Consider the following 23,048-nt stretch of genomic DNA (forward strand, 5'->3'; position numbering starts at 1 on the left):
GTCCTAACCATCCTAATACCGTTTCATCAACCCTATCTCCCAACCCCCTTTCCACCCCCATTCTTCTCCTCACCTCCTCATTTCTCTCACTATCTAGCCTAGTAACCCCCATCATACTTCTCAGACACCTCATCTCAAACACATTCAAACTCCTCTCTTCCTCTCTTATGTTCCATGTTCCTGCCCCATACAGCGCTGTTGGCACAATCACTCCTTCATACAGTCTCCTCTTAGCATCCATTCCCAAATGTCTATTCCTCATTACACTCTTCAATCCACCAAGGCATTTACTCGCTTCTCTCAATCTACATTCTACCTCCACCTTCACTCCACCTTTTCCTGCCACATTTGCACCCAAGTATCTAAAACTATCCACTTCCTCCAGTCGCTCTCCCTTAATGCTCACTTCCAGTCTACTGCCACTTTCACCCCTTGTACATCTCATCACCTTACTTTTACCCACATTTATCTTTAGCTTTCTTCTATCACATACTCTCCCAAACTCTGTCACCAACTTCCTCAGTCCCTCCTCCGATCCTGCCACAAGCGCAGCATCATCAGCAAACAACAGCTGGCTCACCTCCCACTTTTCTCCATTTTCTTTACCCATCTCCAATCCCTGACCCTCTACCCTTCCATTTACCTCTCGCACTACCCCATCCATGTATAAGTTGAACAGCCAGGGCGACATAATGCATCCTTGACGAAGTCCTACCTTTACCTCGAACCACTCACTCTCTCCATTTCTAATCCTGACACAAGCTCTACTACTCTCATAAAAACTCTTGACAGCTCCTAGAAGCTTTCCTCCTATCCCATATATCTGCATAACCTCCCACAGTGCCTTTCTGTCTACCCTATCGTAAGCCTTTTCCCGATCCATAAAAGCCCAAAAAACATCCTTCCCCTTTCCTATAGCTTTCTCACATATTTATCTTGCCACAAAGATCTGATCTATACTACAATGAGGAAAATGGAGGAGAAATAAGAAATGATGAGGTGAAAGCAGTTATTAAAATGAGAGCAGGTAAGGTATCTGGGTTAGATGGGTGTCATGTGGAGTGTCTAAAAAAAGAGGTACAATGATGGTGGACTGGCTGGTGAGGTCGTTTAATGTTTGTCTAAATGAGGGTAGGGTGACGGTGGACTGGAGGAGTGCCTGTATAGTTCCATTTTACAATGGAAAAGGGGACAAGTGAGTGTAGTAGTTTCAGAGGGATCAGTTTGTTGAATGTAGTTGGGAAGGCTCATGGGAGGGTTTTGATTGAGAGGATTAGGAGAGGAACATAGGGAGTAATTGGTGAGGAACAGTGTGGGTTTAGGACAAGTAAGGGTTGTGTGGATCAGATTTTTGTGGTAAGGCAGGTATGCGAGAGCTTTAGGAAAAGGCAAGGATGTTTTATTTTTTATTTTTGGGTCTTTATGGATCTGGAAAAGGGTTATGACAGGGTAGATAGGAAGGCACTGTGGGATGTATTGCAGATATATGGGATAGGAGTACTGCTGTTAAGAGCAGTCTAGTTTTTACGAGAGTAGAGCCTGGAGAGAGCAAGTGATCGGAGATAAAGATGGAACTTTGCTATGGCTGTTCATTTTATACATGGATGGGGTGGTGCAAGAGGTAAATGCAAGGATAATGGGCTGGGGATTGGAGATGGTTAAAGAAAATGAAGAAAATTGGGAGATACGCCAGCTGTTGTTTGCTGATGACACTGCACTTGCAGCAGGATTAGAGGAGTGATAAAGGAAGTTAGTGACAGTTTAAGAAGGTGTGCCAAAGAAGTAAGTTGAAGATAAATGTGGGTAATAGTAAGATGAAATTTGCAAGGGTAAAGGATGGCAGGAAATTGGAAGTGAGTATCAAGGGATAGACTGGAGGAAGTGGATAGCTTTAGATACTTGTGGGTGAATGTGGCAGGAAAGGTGATTGTGCTGACAGCACTGTATGGGGCAGAAACCTGAAACATAAGAGAGGAAGAAAGGAAGAATTTAAACACGTTTGAGATGAAATGCCTGAGAAGTATGTTAGGGGTTACTAGGCTGGATAGTGAGAAACAAGGTGAGGAGTAGAGTGGGGGTGAAAAGGGAGTTGGGAGCTGGGGTTGATGAAAGAGTATTGAGATGGTTTGAACACATGGAAAGAATGAGTGAAGAAAGATTAATAAAAGGGGTGTGGAAGGTAGAGGTGGAGAATGTAAACATGAGGGGATAACAAAGAATGAGATGGATGGATAGGGTAAAAGGGGCATTGGGACTGAGGGGAATGTCTGTTGAGGAAGGAAGAAAACTGAAGATAGGGGTGAGTTGAGAACAGTTGTGTATGGATGATGCGGTGATGTATAGGGAGGAGGGAATATGTGTGAATGATATTTTGATGCAGCCTGAAGGGATTTCCCTCGGCCTTCTTTTTTCTGCACGAGGTGATGAGGGGGTTCACTGATTAAATCAAATGGCCTTGCTGGATGACGGGGCGATACGATTACAGTATTCAGGTCACTAAAGGGGATATATTGCACTGACAGAAGAGCTCTCCTGATTAAAGATGTGAGGGCTTTAGGAGGTCATGGGAGCAAATTAAGAAAGAACACATGATGTGAAGAAATGCAGTTTTCCATACAGATGCATGCATACTTTGAATAGCTTAGGAAGTGATATAGCCCAAGCTAAAAAAATACACGAATTCAAATCTAAATATGATAACAGGAAATCAAGGATATAGATTAAGTTGGAACTGTACAAGAATTTGAGGCTAGGTATGATAAAGAATTAGAGAATAGAAGATGGGACCCAATAAGCATTGCTCCTTTCGTGTATGCTACAATTAGGTAAAATTCCTACATCTGTGGGTCAATTCTGGAGTTGCCTTTGTTGGTGGGATACAATCAAGCTCTTAAGACTTCTTTGAGAAGAGACCCTGTTACATCTCATTCTTTTGTCAGGTTACTGGTACAATCATGCAATAACACCACAAACCTCTTTAGAATAGCTATAGATTCTTCAGTGATGCGTTAATTCTGGGAGGACAGTCCATACGTTCCATGCCATCTTCTCTGATCTGTAGGTTACCCAACAGTCTTCAAGGGGGAGTGAACTGGCTCCTGAAACTGCGAGTACAACCACATCTGTATCATTATTATACATCTTGATATGTCAATGCCCCCTTGGTGATACATCAAGCTCTTCATGGTTGGAGGGTGTGGGGGTGTCCAGATTGGTTTCATTTGAAGTGGATACCATGCTATCACCATAATTACTGTAGATCTCCTTACCCTCCAGAATTGGCAGTGACACAACCTTAGAAACAATAAACACCAAATTGTGAACATTGGATGAATGTAGTACCTGTAATGGATTAGTAACACTCACTAAAAAAGAGCATTATCTTACATACCTTAGTTGCTAGAAGTTGTTGTTGTTGTTGTCGTCGTTCCCTAGACTGTCTGTCCGAGCAGTCCCGTCTCCCCAAGGAATGCCATAGCTGAAACTGGGTTTTCCCACAAATCCTTTATAGAGCATATGTTGTGTTGTTTGCGTGCATGATTGTGTATAATGCAGTCTTCCATTATGTGTTGTATGGTATGGGGTGAAGTGTTACATCCTGGGCAGCTGTTCACAATGCGGTCATCCAGCCTCTTCTGGTAGCTTAGAAGTGCTGGGTGGTGACTGCACCGCAGTCTGGCCAAGTGGACTCTGTCCTTTTGTGGGAGAGAGGATTCAGAAGGGTGGATATCAGGGGGTCTGGCATGCAGCAGTGTGTTGTCTTTCAGTGTGTTAATGGAGCGGTGAGTGATATGATTATGAATATGTTTCCGGAGGCTGGTATTTGGTGGTTGTGGAGGAAGAGTAGAGAGTATCTGTGCGTGATAAAGGTCTTTGGGTGTTGTTTTAATGTTTCTTGGTGTGTGTGGGTGTTCTGCTATGTAGTGTAGCGGGTGTAATGTGTTTGTGGTGGCTGCGGCAAGTGTTTGTGTGCCTCTCATGTCGAGGTGGTCCTTGACTTTGAGGACTTTTGTTTCATGGTGTAAATGGTCTGTAGGTGTTGTATTTGTGCAGCCTGTAATTGTTTTTAGGGCTTTGTTTTGTATGATTTGAAGGGTGTTGTGGTGTGTCTCACTGAGATTAGGAGCCCATGCAGGACTCGCATAATTCAACACTGAGCGTATGCATTGTTTGTATATTGTTATATTAGTTTCTTTGATTTGTCCAAATGTTGTTCCAGTGATTGACTTAAGTGCGTTAAGTCTGGATGTGCATTTGTTTTTTATGTTTGTGATGTGTTGTTTGAAAGACATGGATGTATCATATGTTACACCAAGAATTTTCGGTGTGTTTGTGTGTGGTATTAGAGTGTTGTTGATGTAGAGATGAGGTATGTATTTGTGTTCTTTTGTCCAGTTGGTGAGAAGTGTTGCTGTAGATTTGGTTGGAGCTATTTTGAGTCTGTTTGTGATGAACCATGTGTTGAGTGTGTCAAGGTATGGCTGGATTATTTCTGCAGCTTTGTCTGTGTTACGATGTGTGCATGTGATTGTTATGTCGTCTGCGTAGGAAGAGATTTGTATTTCTGAGGTGTCTGGCGTGGGTAAGTCATGCATGTATAGATTAAATAGTGTGGGGGATAGAACTGAGCCCTGTGGTACTCCGTTCTTAATGTTTCTGATGTGCGATGATTGGCCATTATATGACACGTAAGCATTCCTACCTGCCAGATAATTGGCCAGCCATCTTTTGGTGTTATTGTGCATGTCTGTGTTATATATTTTATTTGTTAGGTTGTGGCGGGGGATAGCATCAAAAGCTTTACTAATGTCTAATGTTATAAGAAGTGTTCTTTGGTGGGGCCTATTTGAATTGATGCCATCTAAAATTCTTTGTGTGAGGTTTGTCAGAAGAGTGTTTGTGGAGTGTAGTGGCCTAAAACCGTGTTGTGAGTCAGCAAGGGGAATATGTGGTGTGACAAGTTTAAGTATTAGGCGTTCAATGACTTTAGAGGGGGTGCAGAGAAGTGTGATTGGGCGGTGCGATGTTGGGATTGTTGCTAGAAGTTGGAAGAGTTGCTTGTTACACTCACTCTAAGAAACCCTGGATTCCAGTCTGTACGGATTCTCGTTGATCTGAGGACTTTTCACTGCTGCTCAGATCCTATCTTCTCCCTAAGAAATTATTTGAAGGAATCCTCTTGGTAGACATCCCATACGAGATCCATTCATTTGGCGTTCTCCAAGTACCGTATTTTCCGGCATATAGTGCGCAACTTTTTTCTGTTGGAAGGGCCTAAAAATAGGGTGTGCGCATTATCTACGGCCTACGATAAAAATTCTGCGGCTGTGTGTGTAATTTTTTTCACAACAACGTGACGATGTTGGCCGTCACAAAGTCGGGATGGCACACTTCTCCGTGAGAACAAGAAGAACAGCCATGGTGACATGAAAGAATACGCCAGCATGGGCTACCGTATATAAATATACCATGAAACATGATCAATATTCATGATATTTGCCCATGTTCACAGCATCCTAGTTTGAATTTTTATGTTGGCTTTGTTGCTTCACTTTAGATATAGTACAAATTCCGTTGCGGCCGTTCATAAACTCATGTCAAACACCTGACTACAACACCCTCTTTCAGGAGTTATATTAACTAAACGTCACCTCGATGAGAGACTGTCCTATTTCACCACTGTCATTGCAGGTTCAAAGCTAAAACGAAACAGTCTGTAGTTTGTTTCAGTATTAAATAAAATGGTAAAGACGAATTATTTCCTCAAGATATAAAATTAACATTCTGTAAAAATCCTGAAATTTTTCTGTATATTTTACTTTCAATAAACTTTTTTTTAGATCATATTTTCTACAAACTATTTAAGGTACAAAGTAATAAGGGACCAATGCACAACATGAGTCATATACCGGTACATGTAGTTCCGACCTTTTCTTAGTTGTGTCCTGATTGATGCCTTTACTGACACTTAATTTAGTGACAAATCAACAGATTTCCCAGTGGTGGCTCTAGCCAATGAAAAATACTTCTCCATGTAACCTTGTTCACATGATATAAATACCGAGGTAAAACTGCGTTATAAACAAATGCGATCGGGCATGCGCGTTACATGTCGGTGCGCGCTATCTGTGTACTGAGATAACGAAGTGCATGGGTGTGCATTATAACCTGATGCGCATTTTAAGCCGGAAAATACGGTATTGAAGGACATAAGCTGTGTCTTTTCTTGCAATATGGGCAGCCCTTGCTAGGCACCAGGTACCTGAATCCACTTTTTACATCATTTAGAATCCCTCATATGGCATGCCTTGAAACTAGATGGATTTCCCTGCCTTGAGAATGTAGTCAGGTCAGGGATTTTTTTTTTTTTTAAATCCCGTCTTTCAGACACGTTGCATTGTTTTTTCCATGTTCTGCCCCTAGCTCCTATGGTTTTTGGTGGAAAATTTGAACCAGTTCTGATAGTTAAAGTACTGCTAGCTTGTTTATTTCAAGGCTTTTCTCAATACAAGCAATCAATTTGACAAAAGCGAGCTCATCTAAGCTGAATGAATACCAGCGCTGTTTGGAAGCCTGTTTTAACAGTCTTGTCTTGTTATACAAGCTGACAAGATACTGAATATGATACTTGGGGGGGGGGAGTGGAGGTGGAGTTAAATTATAGATTGAGAAAAGCACATAAATGACTTGAAGGATTAAAAAGTGTCATGAGAAATAGGCATCTGGGAATAGATGCTAAGAGCATGAAGGGGTGTGATTGTACAGACTGCTTTGCATGGGACAGCGACTTGGAATTTAAGGCAGAAAGGAAAAGTTTGAATGTGTTTGAGATGAAATGTCCGAGAAGTATGGTAGGGGTTACTAGGCTGGATACAGTGAGAAACAAGGAGGTATGGAGGAGAACATTTCTGCTACTACAAGGTGGTCTATGTTAAATTTTTGTTTGTATTATTACTATTTCTTTAGCAGAGGTGGGCTGGAGAACCTCAGACCATAGAGGATGACTGTTTAGATCTATAATACCAGTATCATACAGTACTCCATTGACACTGCAGGTTAATCAACAACTAATAATTCTACTTGCATAAAGTACAGAGGGTTACCAATATACTACTTGTAAACTTTATTCTCATTTTATTTCATGTACACCAAGTTATTAATCTAAAAGAAATAATCTAAATAAATATTTCTCTTCATGTTACAATCTGGAGGGTTCCTTATTTTCCCATCAACATACTCTTCTTTTTCCCAAATTTTTTAAAGTAAGAGGGGGACTCCTCTTTCCTTCAAGCCTACATTTCTAAAGACTAAAAAATAAGTTACCATGCACACTGAGACCACTTTCTCTATAAATTTGATCATCTAAAAAATTTTGTATACACTATTCTGTGCCAGCCAGTATATTGCATACTTGGTTACATATTTCAGTTACAATGGTTTCTTATTCTTAAGCTGCACATCGCAAGTTACTTAAAGGTATGCTAAATATAACTTATGGACATTTTTAATGGTTTTTGGCTTAAATCTTCAGTTTGTTTTTTCCCTACATATATGAACTTTTTCATCTCTATTTTTCTATTTTTTGGTTTTCATATTCTTTTTTTCTGTTGAGAGTAACCTGATAAACTATGCTATACAAAAGCTTCCATCCTAGCAATGTGCCCAAACCATCTTTTTAAAGGATGCCCTAATTTCTACTCAATTGCATCCACAATCCTTCACTTCACATGCATCTTATCATCTGCTCAGACTAACTTGACAAAAGTATAAATCAGTCAACTTGTTGCCCTGGTCCAGCAGTGGGCAAGAGGCAGGGATGAGCTGTCATCCAGGGGGTGCCAAGATAAGAGGGAGGGAAGAGGGTGGAAGGGAGTGGAGTATGTTAGGGATGGAATGGGTGGGAGTTGTTTTTATACTTTTGTTTTTTTTGGCTACCTCCCTCATAAGGGGAGAAAGCCTTTGGTATATGTATGTATGTGTATATATATATATGAAGCGACCTTGCTGTGGATGTGCTGTGTCAGGGAAGAAATATTGTGTTGTTGTCTAAGGATTGTTAGTGAGGGGCAATGCAGATAAGATGCTTCCTATTTTCTGTGTAGTGGTTGCATCTAGGGCAGTTTGATCCTGTGGCTAAGTCAATACTGTGTTGGTACTAAGAACTGGATGGTGTCCTGAACATAAATGTGCCAGAATGGTCCTCACTTCTTTTAATTTTTCTGTGAAGCTGATGTGTGGGGTATTCTGATGAAGTATTGAGTTGGGTGGTCTATCTTGAAGAATTTGTTTATTGACCTGGGTGTGAAAATGTTTTTGTGTGGCACAAGTGGTAGGATGTTGTACATCTTTATGTAGTGACCTGCTGGTGTGTGATTCACTATGGTCTTGGATCATGTGTTGGACTCATGATCGATAGCTATCTCCCTCCCGGAAGAGAGCTGAGAGCTCATATATGACCGATCTATGGGTAATGCTGTGATCTTATACACACTCACACCCTCAACTCCCTGCCCACCAGAGTTGGAGTAAGGGCTCACAGCCCTGGGCAGGATTTGAACCCAGACTGCTGTAGTGGCTGCTGCAAATGCTACCACTGTGCCACTGAGTCATGTGTGTGTTTTTATTACATTCATTTTGTTGTGGTTGTATGATATAATGAGATGGGCGAGTGGGGTTGAAGACACTAATAAAGAACTATGTACCTATTATTTCCATATTTTTCATAGGGAGGATTTTGGTTTCTGTGTGCAGGTGCCTCCTGTTATTACTCTTAATACTTTATTTTGTACAGTTTGTACAGTGTGTCTGTTTTGCCAAATGTTGGGAACCATGCTCTGGAGGTGTTGTCTAGTGTGGTTCTCATGAACTGATTGTGTAGTAATTAGTTTCATTCTGTTGTCCATGGCCCTTGCTTGTAACTGATTTAGTCAGTTTATGTGAAAATGTGGCAGGGATATGATTTTTTAATGTCCATCTTTCTGGACTACAAACTGCAGGTACTAGTCATTGATCTCATGATATCTAAGAAATGTAAACAAATTATTCAGTACCACTAGAGGAGGCAATCTGGAGTGGGGAGATAGGGTTGATGAAAGAGTATTGGGATGGTTTGGACACATGGAAAGAATGAGTGAAGAAAGATTAGTAAGACAAGTGTGGAAGGCAGAGGTGGAAGGAGTGAACATGATGGGGTGACCAAGGATGAGATGGATGGATGGGGTAAGAGGGGCACTGGGAAAGAAGGGAATGTCTGTTGAGGAGGGAAGGGAGAAGACAAAAGACAGGAGTGAGTGGAGAATGGTTGTGTATGGATGATGCTGTAATGCATGGAAGAGTTGGTGGGGGATGGGGGGCTGAGGGAGTATGTGTGAATGATATTTTGATGTAGCCTGAAGGTATTTTTCCCAGTCTTCTCTTCTTCTGCATGAGGGGACATAGAGGGGGTGGGTGGGGGTCACTGATTAAATGTAGTGACTTTGCTGTGGATATGCTGTGTCTTGCAACACTGTTTCTGACCCAAGGTAGTGGCTGATATGCAGGGAGGAGCCAAGAAAAGTGGGAGGGAGGGGTAGTGAATGGGAGTGGAGTATGTGGGGATGAAATGGGTGGGAGTGGATTTATGCCTTTGACTTTGGCTACCTCACCTGTATATGTATGTATAAATCCCCTTTCATGCCTACACTAAACTTGCAAAGCATCATTTAATGAAATGAGAGCATTCTGTATTTTTTGCCATTCATTCCTTTCTTCCACTTTCATTCTACTTCGGACATACTTTACCATTTCCTCTATGTATTCTTTCACATTTAATTCTACTTTTAACATACTCCATTTCTTCTATGTATTCTTTCACATCTGTTATTCTATCACCTTAAGTAATATAACTTCCCAACCTTGACTCCTAAATATTTAAAAGCATATACTTTGTTATTCTTGTGAAGTATTCATTTTCATCCTTTGCAAATTTGTTCTTCTATTGTACAAAACCCAAGAAACACTGAATGTGCCTCTGCCATGGCCTCTTCCAGTTTTTCAATATTTGCCCTTTTCTTGTTTTCTCTGAATGGTCTCACCACAACTCTACCTGTCCTATTTCTAACACTATCCCTATTCTCCAGCCCATTTATCTCCTTTCTCCTCATATATAGTTTTCCTTAACCTATACACACAAACCACTGTCTCCAGCATTTCCATGCTCTTTTTAGGTATCGAATTTATGTAAAAACAAGTGATAAGAATAATCTCCAGCACACCATTTCATATACATTTAGTACCTTGTATCCTTCTGTACCAGTTGGCATCATCCCTTTTATTATGGATGGTGCAAAGTTAGTTTCTTCATTACTGGGGTAGCCCTCATCAGCTTAGGGGGTGGGTTGTAGTGTACCTATGTTATGTCCCTAAATGCCAGATGGGACTTACTCTTTTATTCAGATTCCAGCCGTGCTGTTTTATTCATTCCTACTCTTAAAGCCAATGTGTTCCTTGTATTTACTACACTATTCTAACGCCATTTTCTCAAACATTTGAACACTTTGAACTCTTGCCCAATGCTAAGGTCAGAAACAATACTGCAAACACTACCTCCACAGCAAAGCCCAACAGCCAAAGCTGGTTTATTCCCACTACTTCTTTACATAGTGACTCCCCCTTATCCACTCGAGATTTTTCAGAGTAGACAAGAAGTAATCCTTTTAGGCTGCATCAATTTCTCATACAATCACCCTCCACTCACACCTATTTCTCTCCCTTTCTTCCTCAACAGATTGTACCCTAGGCCCACTTATTATCTATCCATTCATCCCATTCTTAGTCTTCCCATACATACGTACATACATATACCAAGGCTTTTTCCCCCTTACAAGGGAGGTAGCCAAAAAGGAAAAGGCATAAAATCATTCCCACCCATTCCATCCCTGAATACACTCCACACCCCTCCACCCTCCCTCTTATTTTAGCACTCTAGATTAATTCCATTCACCTTTGCCTCCCAGTCATTTTGTAGTTTTTCTTCACTCATTCTTTCCATATGCCCAACCCAGTATTTTTTTTATCAACCTCATGTGCCAGCTCTCTTTTCACCCCTGCTCTCTGCCTTGATCCTCATTTCTCACTGTCCATATTTAAACTTTTGACTTTATTGTACTTGTGTGATCCTACTTATAATGGAGGAGAAGCATTTAAGCATTTTAGTAAATAGATACTTTTAAACATTAGCATTTCACTGATCTTTTATCTAAAAATTCATTGCAATTCATTTTGCTATGTGCTGTTCTTTGCCTACCTTTCCATTCTATACCACTATTCACTGTCATATTCAGCCCTACATGGCTATCCCAAACACTCCTGTTTCTATAAACTTGTTTCCTAGAAATACCCTTTCTAATCTCTAGTACCAATAATTTGTTCTTCTCAATCTAATTTTTTATGTTACCCACTTATTGAGGTGGCTGGGCATGACATCCTTTATCAGATCTTGGGGATTTTAGACTGTAGGCCCTAATTGACATCATATGCCAGTATTAAAGTTTTAAAATTCCTTTCATCACACCTCTCTACTGTCAATTCCCCTTCTACAATAACCAAAATTAATGATTTCCTTCCCCCCCACTCCACCTCTCCTCACTGTTCCATCCAAGTAAACACTGACCTTTACTCAGTGACACCATATAGAAACTTTGCTCTGGTTAATGCATAAAGGTCAGAATCTGGACTCGTTGATTCTGGGGTGTCCTTGATCAAGACTCCTTTTAGTCTAGAATATAGCCTTCTTTTTAGCTGAACAAGATTACCTAACACTGGCCAGAAAAAAAATCTTCACAGCTATACCACTATACTCAAAGAGTTAAACAATTCAAATCTTCTTAAAAAATTCCAAGCATTTAGAAATGTTTTCTTCTGGAACTTTATGTGTAAACCAATAAAACCAATACTAATGTACATTTAACCAAGATCTAATTTAGAATTTTTTGCACACTATGATGAAATACACATATGCACAATCAATTCTTTGATCATTTACTGATGTTTAATACTGATTGGTTTTCTTAACACATAGGCAAATTCAGCACCTACCTCAGTATTCCAATGTACTTTCAGTTCCAAATTCATCTCTTCATCTTCTTGAGATTTGGGCAGTATACTCTGAAGCACAATTTTCTTAACAACACTAAACACTCGTCCTTCAAATTGCTCCTTGGAGTAGTTATTAAAAGTTAATATAACTTTCTCACCAGTACAAGCATTGAAATATATTGTGGCATTCTCTATCGCAAACCAATCAAATTGTACAACTGCCACATACTTAAAAATTAACCTCATTATTATACAGTTCTTTGTGACAGTTTCTGAACTTGATTGAAATAGCTACATTCATATTTTCTGTACAATACTGATCCCAATTACAGAACATTAGCGAACTTTCTAATAAATTTTCAGGATTTTCAGTTCCTAACATTCAAGGAAAACTGTTGAAAAACTAAAGTCCTGCAATTTTTTTTTCACATTTTTTCTTCTTCTTCACCTAGGTTTTAAGATGCACTTATTGTGGACTGTTTTCTTGCGTCATTCCCTGATGAACAGATAAAAATATGTTGCTTACTCCTTGCTTTTACACACTTCTTGGTTACAATTTACAAAAAAATATTGTCTTCTTCGTTGAATAATGTTACACATGCAGACATGGACCTATTTTTGCACTAAAGCACTATGTGACAGAAGATGTGAGAAGAAAATCTGTCCTCAAACTGAGAACTGGAAATGAACACTTGCCTGTTCAATTTAACTTGACAAAGATTCACTTCTGGACTAAGTACATTTTATCAATCAGTCTGTTGCCCTGGTTCTCTCTTGCAAGAGGCTACAAGCCTGAGATACTTGGGTAATATTAATGTTGAAATGTAAATATCAAGAGGATAAAAAATGACACTGTTATGAGAACTACATATCTACCATGATCCAGGCATTACAGATTAGCTATTTAACAGAATTTAAGATAGAAAAATCTCTGCCACTTTAAAGTAAACAGGGTATAGGTATAAGTCTTTATGGTATGGAAGGCTGTGGTAAGAAAGATATGGTTTCCCTATACTTTGTGCTCCTGGACAATCCATTAACATACACAACCAGTGTAAACACGTCATATAAAACTTTCTACATCGCTAAATGAGCCCAAAGTAATTATACCAAATTTCTTTCTCCAACTTGTGCACACTGTGTGAAATCTTATCAATATGAACATGTAACCTTTTCCAAATATACCGATTTCTGAGTGCAATTCTTGATAATGTAAAAAATAGCCTTATGCATATTCTCTCAACTGGGTACCCGGTATGTGACTAACTTCATATTAGACCTTGAGTCTTTTTTTTTCTCCAGAGTTCAAGAACAAAAGAATTTTTTTACCCTAAAGTAAGTGCTGATCCTGAATGAAGAAACTGTTCTTATAAGTTTCACTTAATATCCAATCCCTTCAAGATCATATAATTTCTTTTAAACAATTTCTTCACTCATTTTCATAGAAATGAATTTAAAATTACAGTAAATCCTTGATAAACCAAACTATTTGAGTGGTTGGGTCTGACAATTTATCTGGAAGTTTGGTTCATGAAATGGTTGGTATTTTCGCCAACTAAATTGAACTATGGTGTACTGGACAACATTCAATCATACACATCTATACACTGATGGCCAAATACAAACTAAACTGTGTGATATCAGCTGGCCAATTGGGCTGGCATATGTGAGGCTTGATTGGTCAGCTCACCTATCACAGTATATGCCAAATTAGAGTTCAGCATATCCAAGGCTTGTTCTGTTGGAACAAGGCATTTGGTTTACCCAAACTCAGGTCTAATGAGATTTAGTTCATCGAGGGTCTACTGTATGTAAAAGATCCCAATAAAGCAAGCAAACGGTATCAGATGATGAAGCTATACATATATTGTTTTTATCAATGTTAAACAGGTACAATATAGCTAAACATTAATCCATAAAATTAACAAACCAATTTTGAGAACTATTCTTACCTATCACAGCTGCCCACACAAGAGAATACATGTAGGCTAGTTATTATAAGATATACTAAATAAGAAAAATAAAATCTACAAATAATTAAAAACAAAATACTATTAAAAGAAGAGTTAGCTGAGGCCTGTCACACAATACTGTGGACAGTTTTGACATCGGTGGGGAACATTAAGAGGAACCAAACCAAGCATACATCCTCTGCAAAACAGGTATATACCTTCACCCAGATATGCCTGGGTATCTCTAGGTGTTTACAGTGAAGGCTTTAGTGCAAAGGCAGAGTGTGCATATAGTAAGGTGTTGAATTGGCTTTGTTTACATGTGTATGTTGTATGAATAAGGCATGAGTCGAGCCTGATAGGGTGTAAATATACGAGAATATGGATGAAGCCTTACTACCAGCACACATTATTTAAATTGTAGTCACTCACATGAAGTGAGAGTACTACCCAACTACCCCTTAGCCACCTGGAGCTCTGTCATAAGAAGCAGCAGCAGGAAGTAGGTGTATCCTGATAATAAAGACAAATATTATACATTTCAGTGTACTTACATATCTTCTTTAACCTGACCTGCTATAGGTTCAATACTAAATTTCATCAGGTGCATCAATACCAGTTTAGGGAAACAGTAGTGAGCTCAATAAAAATATAAATAATAAAATAAAAATAAAACTAAGTGACGAGGTTGCAATACTATAAAATAAAGTGTATTTAATCTAGAAACTTATTGCAAATCTCTGAATTATCACAGTTCATTCTACATACCTACCCACTTTCAATTTCTTGATCTATTCTAATCTCTAAACAAGTTGGGCCACAACCAAAGGCAACTAAGTTTCCTTGTTTATCTTCTTAATTTTTCTATTTCTTGTTGCACAATTTCATCCTGTAATGAAAGAAAAAGAATCTGCAAATATTGGTCACGGTAAAATATTCCAATTGTGATATTAAACCAAAACCGATTCATAAACTCCCCTTCTTAGAGAGAGCTAGGATGACCTCACATAAATGGCTTTTTGAAGCAGGGGATTTAATATAGTATGCCCTTACTACAACCTCACTTACTACCAAGTAGGCTTGATCCACCTCCACTCTAACCTCATGCCAAAGCAATGACACTCTAGACTGCTCAGCCAATAAACATCACATTCCAATTATGATGATGATGTGGTTTAATGTCACGCACTTGCCCCATTGGGAGGGTAGGGCAGCACCCCATAGAGAGGACTTTGTAGCATGGAATTGAATAAACTATACCCTTGGTTTCATGGCACGGTTCGAACCACTATCCCCTTGACCTTTGTTGCAAGTAATGATGCCCTAACCTGCTCCACCAATTATGAAATATGATATTCTTAGAAATAATGCCTTTCCATCATTGAGACAGTACCCACACAGAATAGGCCTGGCCACAGATTTTTAAGCTGCCCCAGATGTAACCACCGCAGAGAAGATACAGAACACCTTATACACTACAGTGTCCTACATTGAGTACCCTCGGATAACAATACAATAGCTCTTCTCTAAATGACTTATGGTCCTACTTGGGGGCTGCGGATTTTCTGGGGAAAAAAAAAAAAAAAAAAAAAAAAAAAAAAAAAAAAAAAAACCAGGGGCAACAGATTGATTGATAAATGTACAGAGAATCCTGCAAAGGTTGTAATCAGAAATCTACAACTTTGGTAATTTAAAATGTATACAAGATTATGGACACTGAAATTATATAGGAACATAATATACATGGCTACTTACTGCTGGTGTTTTTATAGGAACTTCATAAGCTTTTTCTACCCATTCATTTGCTTCATCTACCTCGTTGCGTTGTAGGCAGCACTTGGCAATGTAGTGCTTATTGTCTTTCAGCTGTTTTTTTGAGTACTTTTCAGCTGTTAAGAAATGTTGTAATGCTTCATCATAGCTACAAGAAGGAAATTCTCCATATAAAGCCCTGGCCATGTGAGCTGTCCATACAGATACACTTGCAATCTGCAAAGACAAATGAGATTATATAGTAATAGTATCATTCTTAACAGATCTACAAACTCTATATATGAAAAGGCTTCTTCCCCCTCACAAGAAAGGTAGCCTACCAAGGCATGCACCCACCACCTGGCCAACACCCATTTGTTTCCTTTTTGAAAATCTCTTAGCTCCTTTTGGATGATAGGTCATCCCTGCATCCCACCTATGTTTCAGTCACAAGCAATGAAGCAAGACAGCACCTCCACAGCAGCACCTGACAGCCAAAGCTGGTTAACCCCCACTGCTTCATCTAACCACTTCACTCCGGGCCAAAATCTCGCGGGCAGCATTAGCTGCCAGACGTACGATGTTGCATCATAATACTTGCATTATAAAAAATAAAGTCACTGCTGTATCGATCGTTCTCTCTTTCACCCGTGAATTTTGATAACCATAGAAAATATGATGAAGCCAGTTTACAGAGTATGGGGGTCACACAGGTACAACTACAATAAATATAATCAAGACGCCGACATCGGCATCCTCGCGTACCCACTTGCTCCTCATGACACCTATATAGGCGTCACTGTATGGAAGGGGTTAAATGGTGATCCTTACTCCTCATCCCCCTCATGAGTAAATAGACAAAGAGAAATCCCTTCAGGGTTCAGGCCATGTCATTTTACCATCCATTCACAACCATTCCCCACTCACAGCTATCTCTTGCCCTATCCATTCCCTACTCAATATATATTTCCCATTAATACAAGGACACCTTCACCCCATCCATCTGTCCATCCAATTCTCAGTCTTCCCTTCAAGTTCACTCCATCCAGCTCAACCTTCCACACTCTTTTTGCTAGTCTTTCTTTATCCATTCTTTCCACATGTCCAAACCATTCCAGTATTTTTTGATTAACCCTACCTGCCAGTTGCTTTTCCATTTCCTTTCTCTGCTTGACCCCTTGTCTCACTCTATCCATTTTTGTAACTCCACCATACTTCTCAATCACTTCATCTCAAATACATACATACATATACCAAAGGCTTTTTCCCCCTTACATGGGGGGTAGCCAAAAAGAAAAAGGCATAGAAATCACTCCCACCCATTTCATTTCCCATATATTCCACTACCCTCCACCCTCCTCCCTCCCTCCTATCTTGGCACCTCCTGGATGACGGGTTATCCCTGCATCCTGTCCACTGCCCTGGGTCAGAGGCAGTGTCACAAGACACAGCACACCCACAGCAAGGCTGCTTCATAAATTCTGTGACCCCCCTCTCCGTCCCCTCATGCAGGAAAGGAGAAGACGGGGAGAAATCCATTTGGGCTGCGTCAAATTTTTTCTCATACATACTTCCTCACCCCCCATCCCCCACCCACTCCCCCTCATGCATCACAGCCTCATCTATACACAACCCTTCTCCATTCACCCCTATCTTCTGTCCTCTCCCGTCCTTTCTCTACAGACATTCCTCTCTTTTGTAAAGCCCCTTTCACCCCATCCATCCATCTCATCCTAGGACGCCCCCTCATATTCACTCCTTCCACCTCCGCCTTCCACACTTCTTTTACTAATCTTTCTTCACTCATTCTTTCCATGCGTCCAAACCATCCTAATACATTAAATTTTTCCCTTTTTTGCCTCCATTTATATTCCAAGTTTCTGCCCCATACAGGGCTGTTAACACAATCTCCCCTTCTCTTTGTGTACATCCCTAGATACCTATTTCTATGACACTTTTTATCCCCCCTCAGAGACTTTAACAGTTTACATCACTCAATAGTTTACCTCTACCCCCACTATTATATGCCCTGCTACATGTGATCCTAAATACTTACAAGATTTCCCACTTCCTCGAGCCTCTTTCCTTCAAGACTCCTCCAACTCTCTGCCACCCTTGTACATTTTATCACCATACTTTTACACATGTTTACTTTCAAGTTTCTTCAAGTTTCTCCACATTTAGTTCCAAGTTTCTCCTAAATGGCAAAATCCTTCCATTGGAAAAGAACCCTAAAATTCTGGGCCTAAGATTTGATACTTGTATGACTTTCATCCCACATAACGAACCTGGCAGCAAAAATCAAGATAACTAACCTACTTAAATTCATTGCAAGCACTGACTTCAGACAACAGAAACTCTAATAAGAATCTTCAAGCAATTCATAAGCACCACCCTCAACTACATCTCCACACCATGGTTCCCAACAATCAACAAGATGAACACAAATGACTTACTTTACTTTGGAGCACTGAGAATAACAACAGGATGCTACAAAACCACTCTGATTGGACATGTGCATATGGAAACCAAAATATTCCCTATAGAACATCACACACATGAAAATGAGAGGAACACAATTCTACATCAGAATCCTTAATGCCACACACCCATTACACTACATCTTGCAAGCACACACACACACACAGGTGATCAGTGGAGTACCACAAGGATCTGTGCTGGCACCAATAATGTTTGCTATCTATATGAATGACATGGACGAGGACGTGAACTGCTACATGAGCTTCTTTGCCGATGACGCCAAACTGCTAAGGAAAATAGAAACTGATGAGGACTGTGAAGCACTGCAAGAAGACCTAAATAGGGTATGGAACTGGAGTCAGAAATGGGAAGTGGACTTTAATACTAAGAAGTGTAGCATAATGGAGTTTGGAAAAAGCAAAAACAGAATATCAGGAAAATATACAATTGGAACCAAAGAAGTAAAGAAAGTAGGATCCGAAAAAGATTTGGGAGTAATTATCACGAACGACTTGTCCTATGATATACAGATTAACAAAATTGTCGGGGAGACTTACAACTTGCTAAGATCAATAAAAGTGGCGTTTACATACTTGGACGAAGACATGATGAAAAAAATATTGGTTACATTGATAAGGCCTAGATTAGAGTATGCGGCGACATTGTGGTCCCCCAGTACCAAAAAGAATATAAAGAAAATAGAAAGAATCCAAAGAGCAGCTACAAAAATGGCACCTGCACTTGCAAACCTATCATACGAGGAGAGATTAGCTAAACTGGAGTTACCGACACTGGAGCAAAGAAGAGAGAGAGGTGACCTATTGACCATCTACAGAATCATGAGAGGCACAGAGGTACTCGATAGAGAGAACTTACTAAACTGGGACAAAAGAAACACAAGAGGACATGGAAAGAAAATAAAAAAACATAGCTATAGAAGAGAACTGAAGAAAAACAGTTTTCCTCATAGAGTTTTGGACACTTGGAACAAACTGGACAATGAAATAGTATGCGCAAAAACCATTCATGAGTTTAAAAACAAACTAGACACTGCGAGATACAAAGGCGGGACATCACGAGCATAGCTCCCCTTCCCGCAAAATACAACTAGGTAAATACACACACACACAAAAAAAAAAAAAAAAAAAAGTATACTACTCAAACATTTGTGATAGCCTACCACCTATATCACACAAAAGCACATCCACAATTAGATCTCTAAACAAACCTTTCACGACTGACAACCAAAATCAATACTCCACCACCACCTTATAGACATGAGCTACATAGAAAAAAACTAACCCACATCAGGTAGGAACCACACTGGCATGGTTGGGACACCATCCAGCATTGAAATAGCACCAACAAAGAATAGATTCAAATTGCCTCAGATGCAACAAACACACCAGGGACACATAACACTGCATATTGCAATGCCCCACACTAACAATCCCCAAATAACACAATATATCTTCCCTGAGTCAAATTGTATGCCCTAAATCCACAACTCAACCAAATATGTACTGCATAATTGGCACCCCTAACTGGGTTAATTTCAAAGAACAAAGTAAAATGAACATTTAGATATACCATACCTAAGAAGTAGCTAAAAACTACTTGATATCTATACACATAATTACAGGCACATAAGAATAAAGTGCACAATATACAAAAAAAATAATTTAAGCACAAACAAATTTAGATACATAGCATTAAAAGATGAAGGTCTACTTAACCAGCAAATCTACAGAGTAAGTGTAAACAGAATAAATTATCATTTAAGTCACAATACTTGGTATTCACCTCATAACAAAAGCGTCCAAGTAAGTAGTGTAGTTCTGCCTTTGTGGGATCTATCTGAAGGGCTTTTTCAATGTGCTCTTTGAAGACAAATGCACTGGCTATGCGCTCCCTGTTGCTCAGGTAGTCCCCTCTCCGTCCTGCCATGATAGCATACCACTCATGCACCTGAGGCAGGGAGTCATCCATCTCTATGGCTCTTTCAGCATGGTCATACGCTGTTGATGAGCATGTAAGTACATATTTCATGAGCACAAAAGGCCTCTAATTGACTATGTAAATGTAACTGTGATTATAAGATCACCGGCAAATACAGAACAACTGACAGTTTAGTATTTTATTATGTGTATTCTATGTTGACACAATGTAAGAGAATAAGAAACATAGTTTCAAATAACATTTCTATTTTCTTATTAAATATCAAGTCCTTTTTTGGGTACATAGAGGGGGTAGATAGGGTTTACACAGGAAATAGGGTTTGAATAATTGTTGGTGATTAACTATTGGTGCTCTAACAGATTCAAAAACCTTCCAGTTTTAAGCCTGACACTTTCCAATCTAAAGGAATCAAGACAAAATAATACATGAAAACAACACCCAATATATAAGCTGTGTAAAAAAAAAAAAGATAAATAAAGTCTATTTACATAACAAAGGTACTGTGATATTTTACAATTAGTAGCTCCTTCAACTGGGACTGTACCTTTGAATATGTAGTCCTTTTTCTGCTCCTCATTTCCAAGTTTCTCTTCAATAACAGACAGGTTATTGAAAGATTTGGCAATCCTCCACTGGAATTCTGCTTTGTCCTTGTTCTTCAAAGCAATTAAAAAAGAAAAGTATCATCATATCCGCATAAATTTTGTCTGCAAAGCTGAAAAAGGGGGGGGGGGAGGACTGATTTGTCACTATGAATGGGGTGCTTCATCATCACCTTAATTCTTCAATATATCGATCAATCAATCAATCCTTTGCCACAGGTCTCTCTTGCAGCAGACCCACAAATACGAAGTAACAGGCAAGAGCCACCAGATTGGCCCACAAGTCACTCAAAGAGGAGATACTGTATTTACCTAATTGTAGTATACAAGAAAATAGCAACACTCACCAAGTCCTGTCTTCTATTCTCCAATTTTTATCATACCTAGCCTCAAATTCATGTACAGATCTAGCTTAATCTATATCCTTGATATCTAGTTATCATATTTAGATTTGAACTTGTGTATTGTTTTAGCTTGAGCTATACCACCTTCTAAGCTATTCCATGTATTTATGCATCTGTATTTCTTAATATCCTTTAGACATGTTGTCTTTCTTAATTTGTTCTCATGGCCTCTTAAAGCCCTTTAATAAGATATCCTCTGTCAATGCAATCTATCCCCTTTAATGACCTAAATACTGTAATCATGTCACCTCTTTCTCTTCATCTTTCAAAGTTGGCAGACCCAGTGCTTTTAGTCTTTCTTCATATGGTTTATCTGCCAGGCTGGGGACCCGTTTGGTTGCTGCCCTTTGTATTCTCTCAATCTTGCTTATATCCTTCACTCTGTGTGGGGACCATACTACTGACACATATTTGTCTTGGATGAATCAGGGTTTTGACAAATTTTTTCATAATTTCTTTATCCATATTGTGAAACACCACTTCAGTCTTAGTATTGAACTTCACTTCCCATTCTTGGCTCCATGCAAAAATAGTGTCAAGATCTTTTTGCAATAGTTTACAATCCTCCTAATTTTCCACTCTTACGATTTTTGAGTCATTTGCAAACATGTTGGCATAGCTTGTTGTTCCTTCCTTGTCATTATTGGTGCAAGTACCAAACCTTGTGGAACTCTGCTCATTACTGCTCCCCATCTTGACATCTTATCCTTTCTTATTGTCCTCATGTATCTTGCCTTCAAAAAATCTTTCATCCTCTCAGTTCTTCAATGTGCTCCAATTTCCACATAAGCTGATGCGAGGCATTTATCAGATGCCTTGTTTAGGTCCAAGTACACAGTCCACCCACCCTTCTCTCTCTTGCAATGCATCAATTACTCTCAAGTAAAAGCTTAAAAGGTTTGACACACATAACCTTCCAGATCTGAAGCCAAACTATCTATCAGATTGTTCATCTTTTCTGTGGTGTTGTCTGTGTAAGACTGAAATAGGACAGAGTAGGATATAGTGTTCAATGTCTTGAGGTGATTGCATCTGGGGCAATTTGATTCTGTGACTAGGCCTATTCTGAGTTGATGATGTGTTGGATGATGCCCTAAATGCAGTAATGGCCTTGTTTAGGATACCAATTTTGATTGAACAAATTATGGGTAACAGTGCATGGTTGTCATGAAGGACAAACGTTTGGTAAGGATTACCTTCCCTCTCCCCATCTTCACAGTGCATCAACATAATTACATCCACCTGGAGATGCAGCCTCAGGTGAGTAATAATTGGTCTCTTGACCTATGATCTCTTTCACTCTCTCTCTCTCTTTTTTTTTTTTTTTTTTTAATTCCCATCACTTTTTACACTTTAGAGTATACTGGCCACTCCTCTCCTTTTACTTCCTAGTGACAATGAAAAATACCCAGACTCACACAACACAGAAAGGAATAAAAATTTCTTTCCTGGGGAGATCTAAGATGACCTGAGATCCATTACCAGCTGATATGGAGCCAGAGTTTGAAAACATTCCTGTGTTAATCCTCTGAGCTAATTGGTGTAATCATAATCACTACATGATTACTTTGTTGGAAATTTGTCTGACCATTAATTACTGCAAAATTAAAGCAATCTCTTGCAGTGCCATCCATTGTCAGATAAATATATCACATAACTGTCCACTATCTTTGGAATCTACTTGTATGATACTCTTGATTAAATCTATATTATTATCACAATAATCCATGATATGCGATGATGGGAGAGACAAAGAATGGATTTTGGATAGGTGTGGAGTGGGTGTATGTTTTAATTTGGCCAACCTCCTTATACATACATAC

General features: G+C 39.3%; 1 protein-coding gene across 9 annotated transcripts in view; it reads right to left on the minus strand.

Annotated features, from left to right (window-relative positions):
• Positions 1-1,724: 1,724 nt before the first annotated feature.
• LOC143033346 (regulator of microtubule dynamics protein 1-like) overlaps positions 1,725-23,048 on the minus strand; it is a 43,109-nt gene continuing 21,785 nt past the window's right edge. Inside the window, exons 7-11 of one of the 9 annotated variants that reach the window (XR_012967169.1) lie at positions 20,764-20,875; positions 20,064-20,278; positions 15,783-16,016; positions 12,076-14,916; positions 1,725-3,104 (exon numbers count right to left, since the gene is read on the minus strand). Coding sequence is in view for 3 of the 9 variants with exons in the window: in XM_076198671.1 (XP_076054786.1) it covers positions 14,875-14,916; positions 15,783-16,016; positions 20,064-20,278; positions 20,764-20,875 (603 nt within the window). In the remaining 6 variants the exon portion in view is untranslated. Of the gene's footprint in view, positions 3,105-3,126; positions 3,295-7,129; positions 14,917-15,782; positions 16,017-20,063; positions 20,279-20,763; positions 20,876-23,048 lie in introns of those variants that run through there. The other 8 variants (XR_012967170.1, XR_012967174.1, XR_012967172.1 and 5 more) reach the window with 8 other exon arrangements.

Source organism: Oratosquilla oratoria, chromosome 15 (assembly GCF_046742065.1).
Source record: "Oratosquilla oratoria isolate Oo_2021 chromosome 15, ASM4674206v1, whole genome shotgun sequence".
In the NCBI taxonomy this organism is placed as follows: domain Eukaryota; kingdom Metazoa; phylum Arthropoda; class Malacostraca; order Stomatopoda; family Squillidae; genus Oratosquilla; species Oratosquilla oratoria.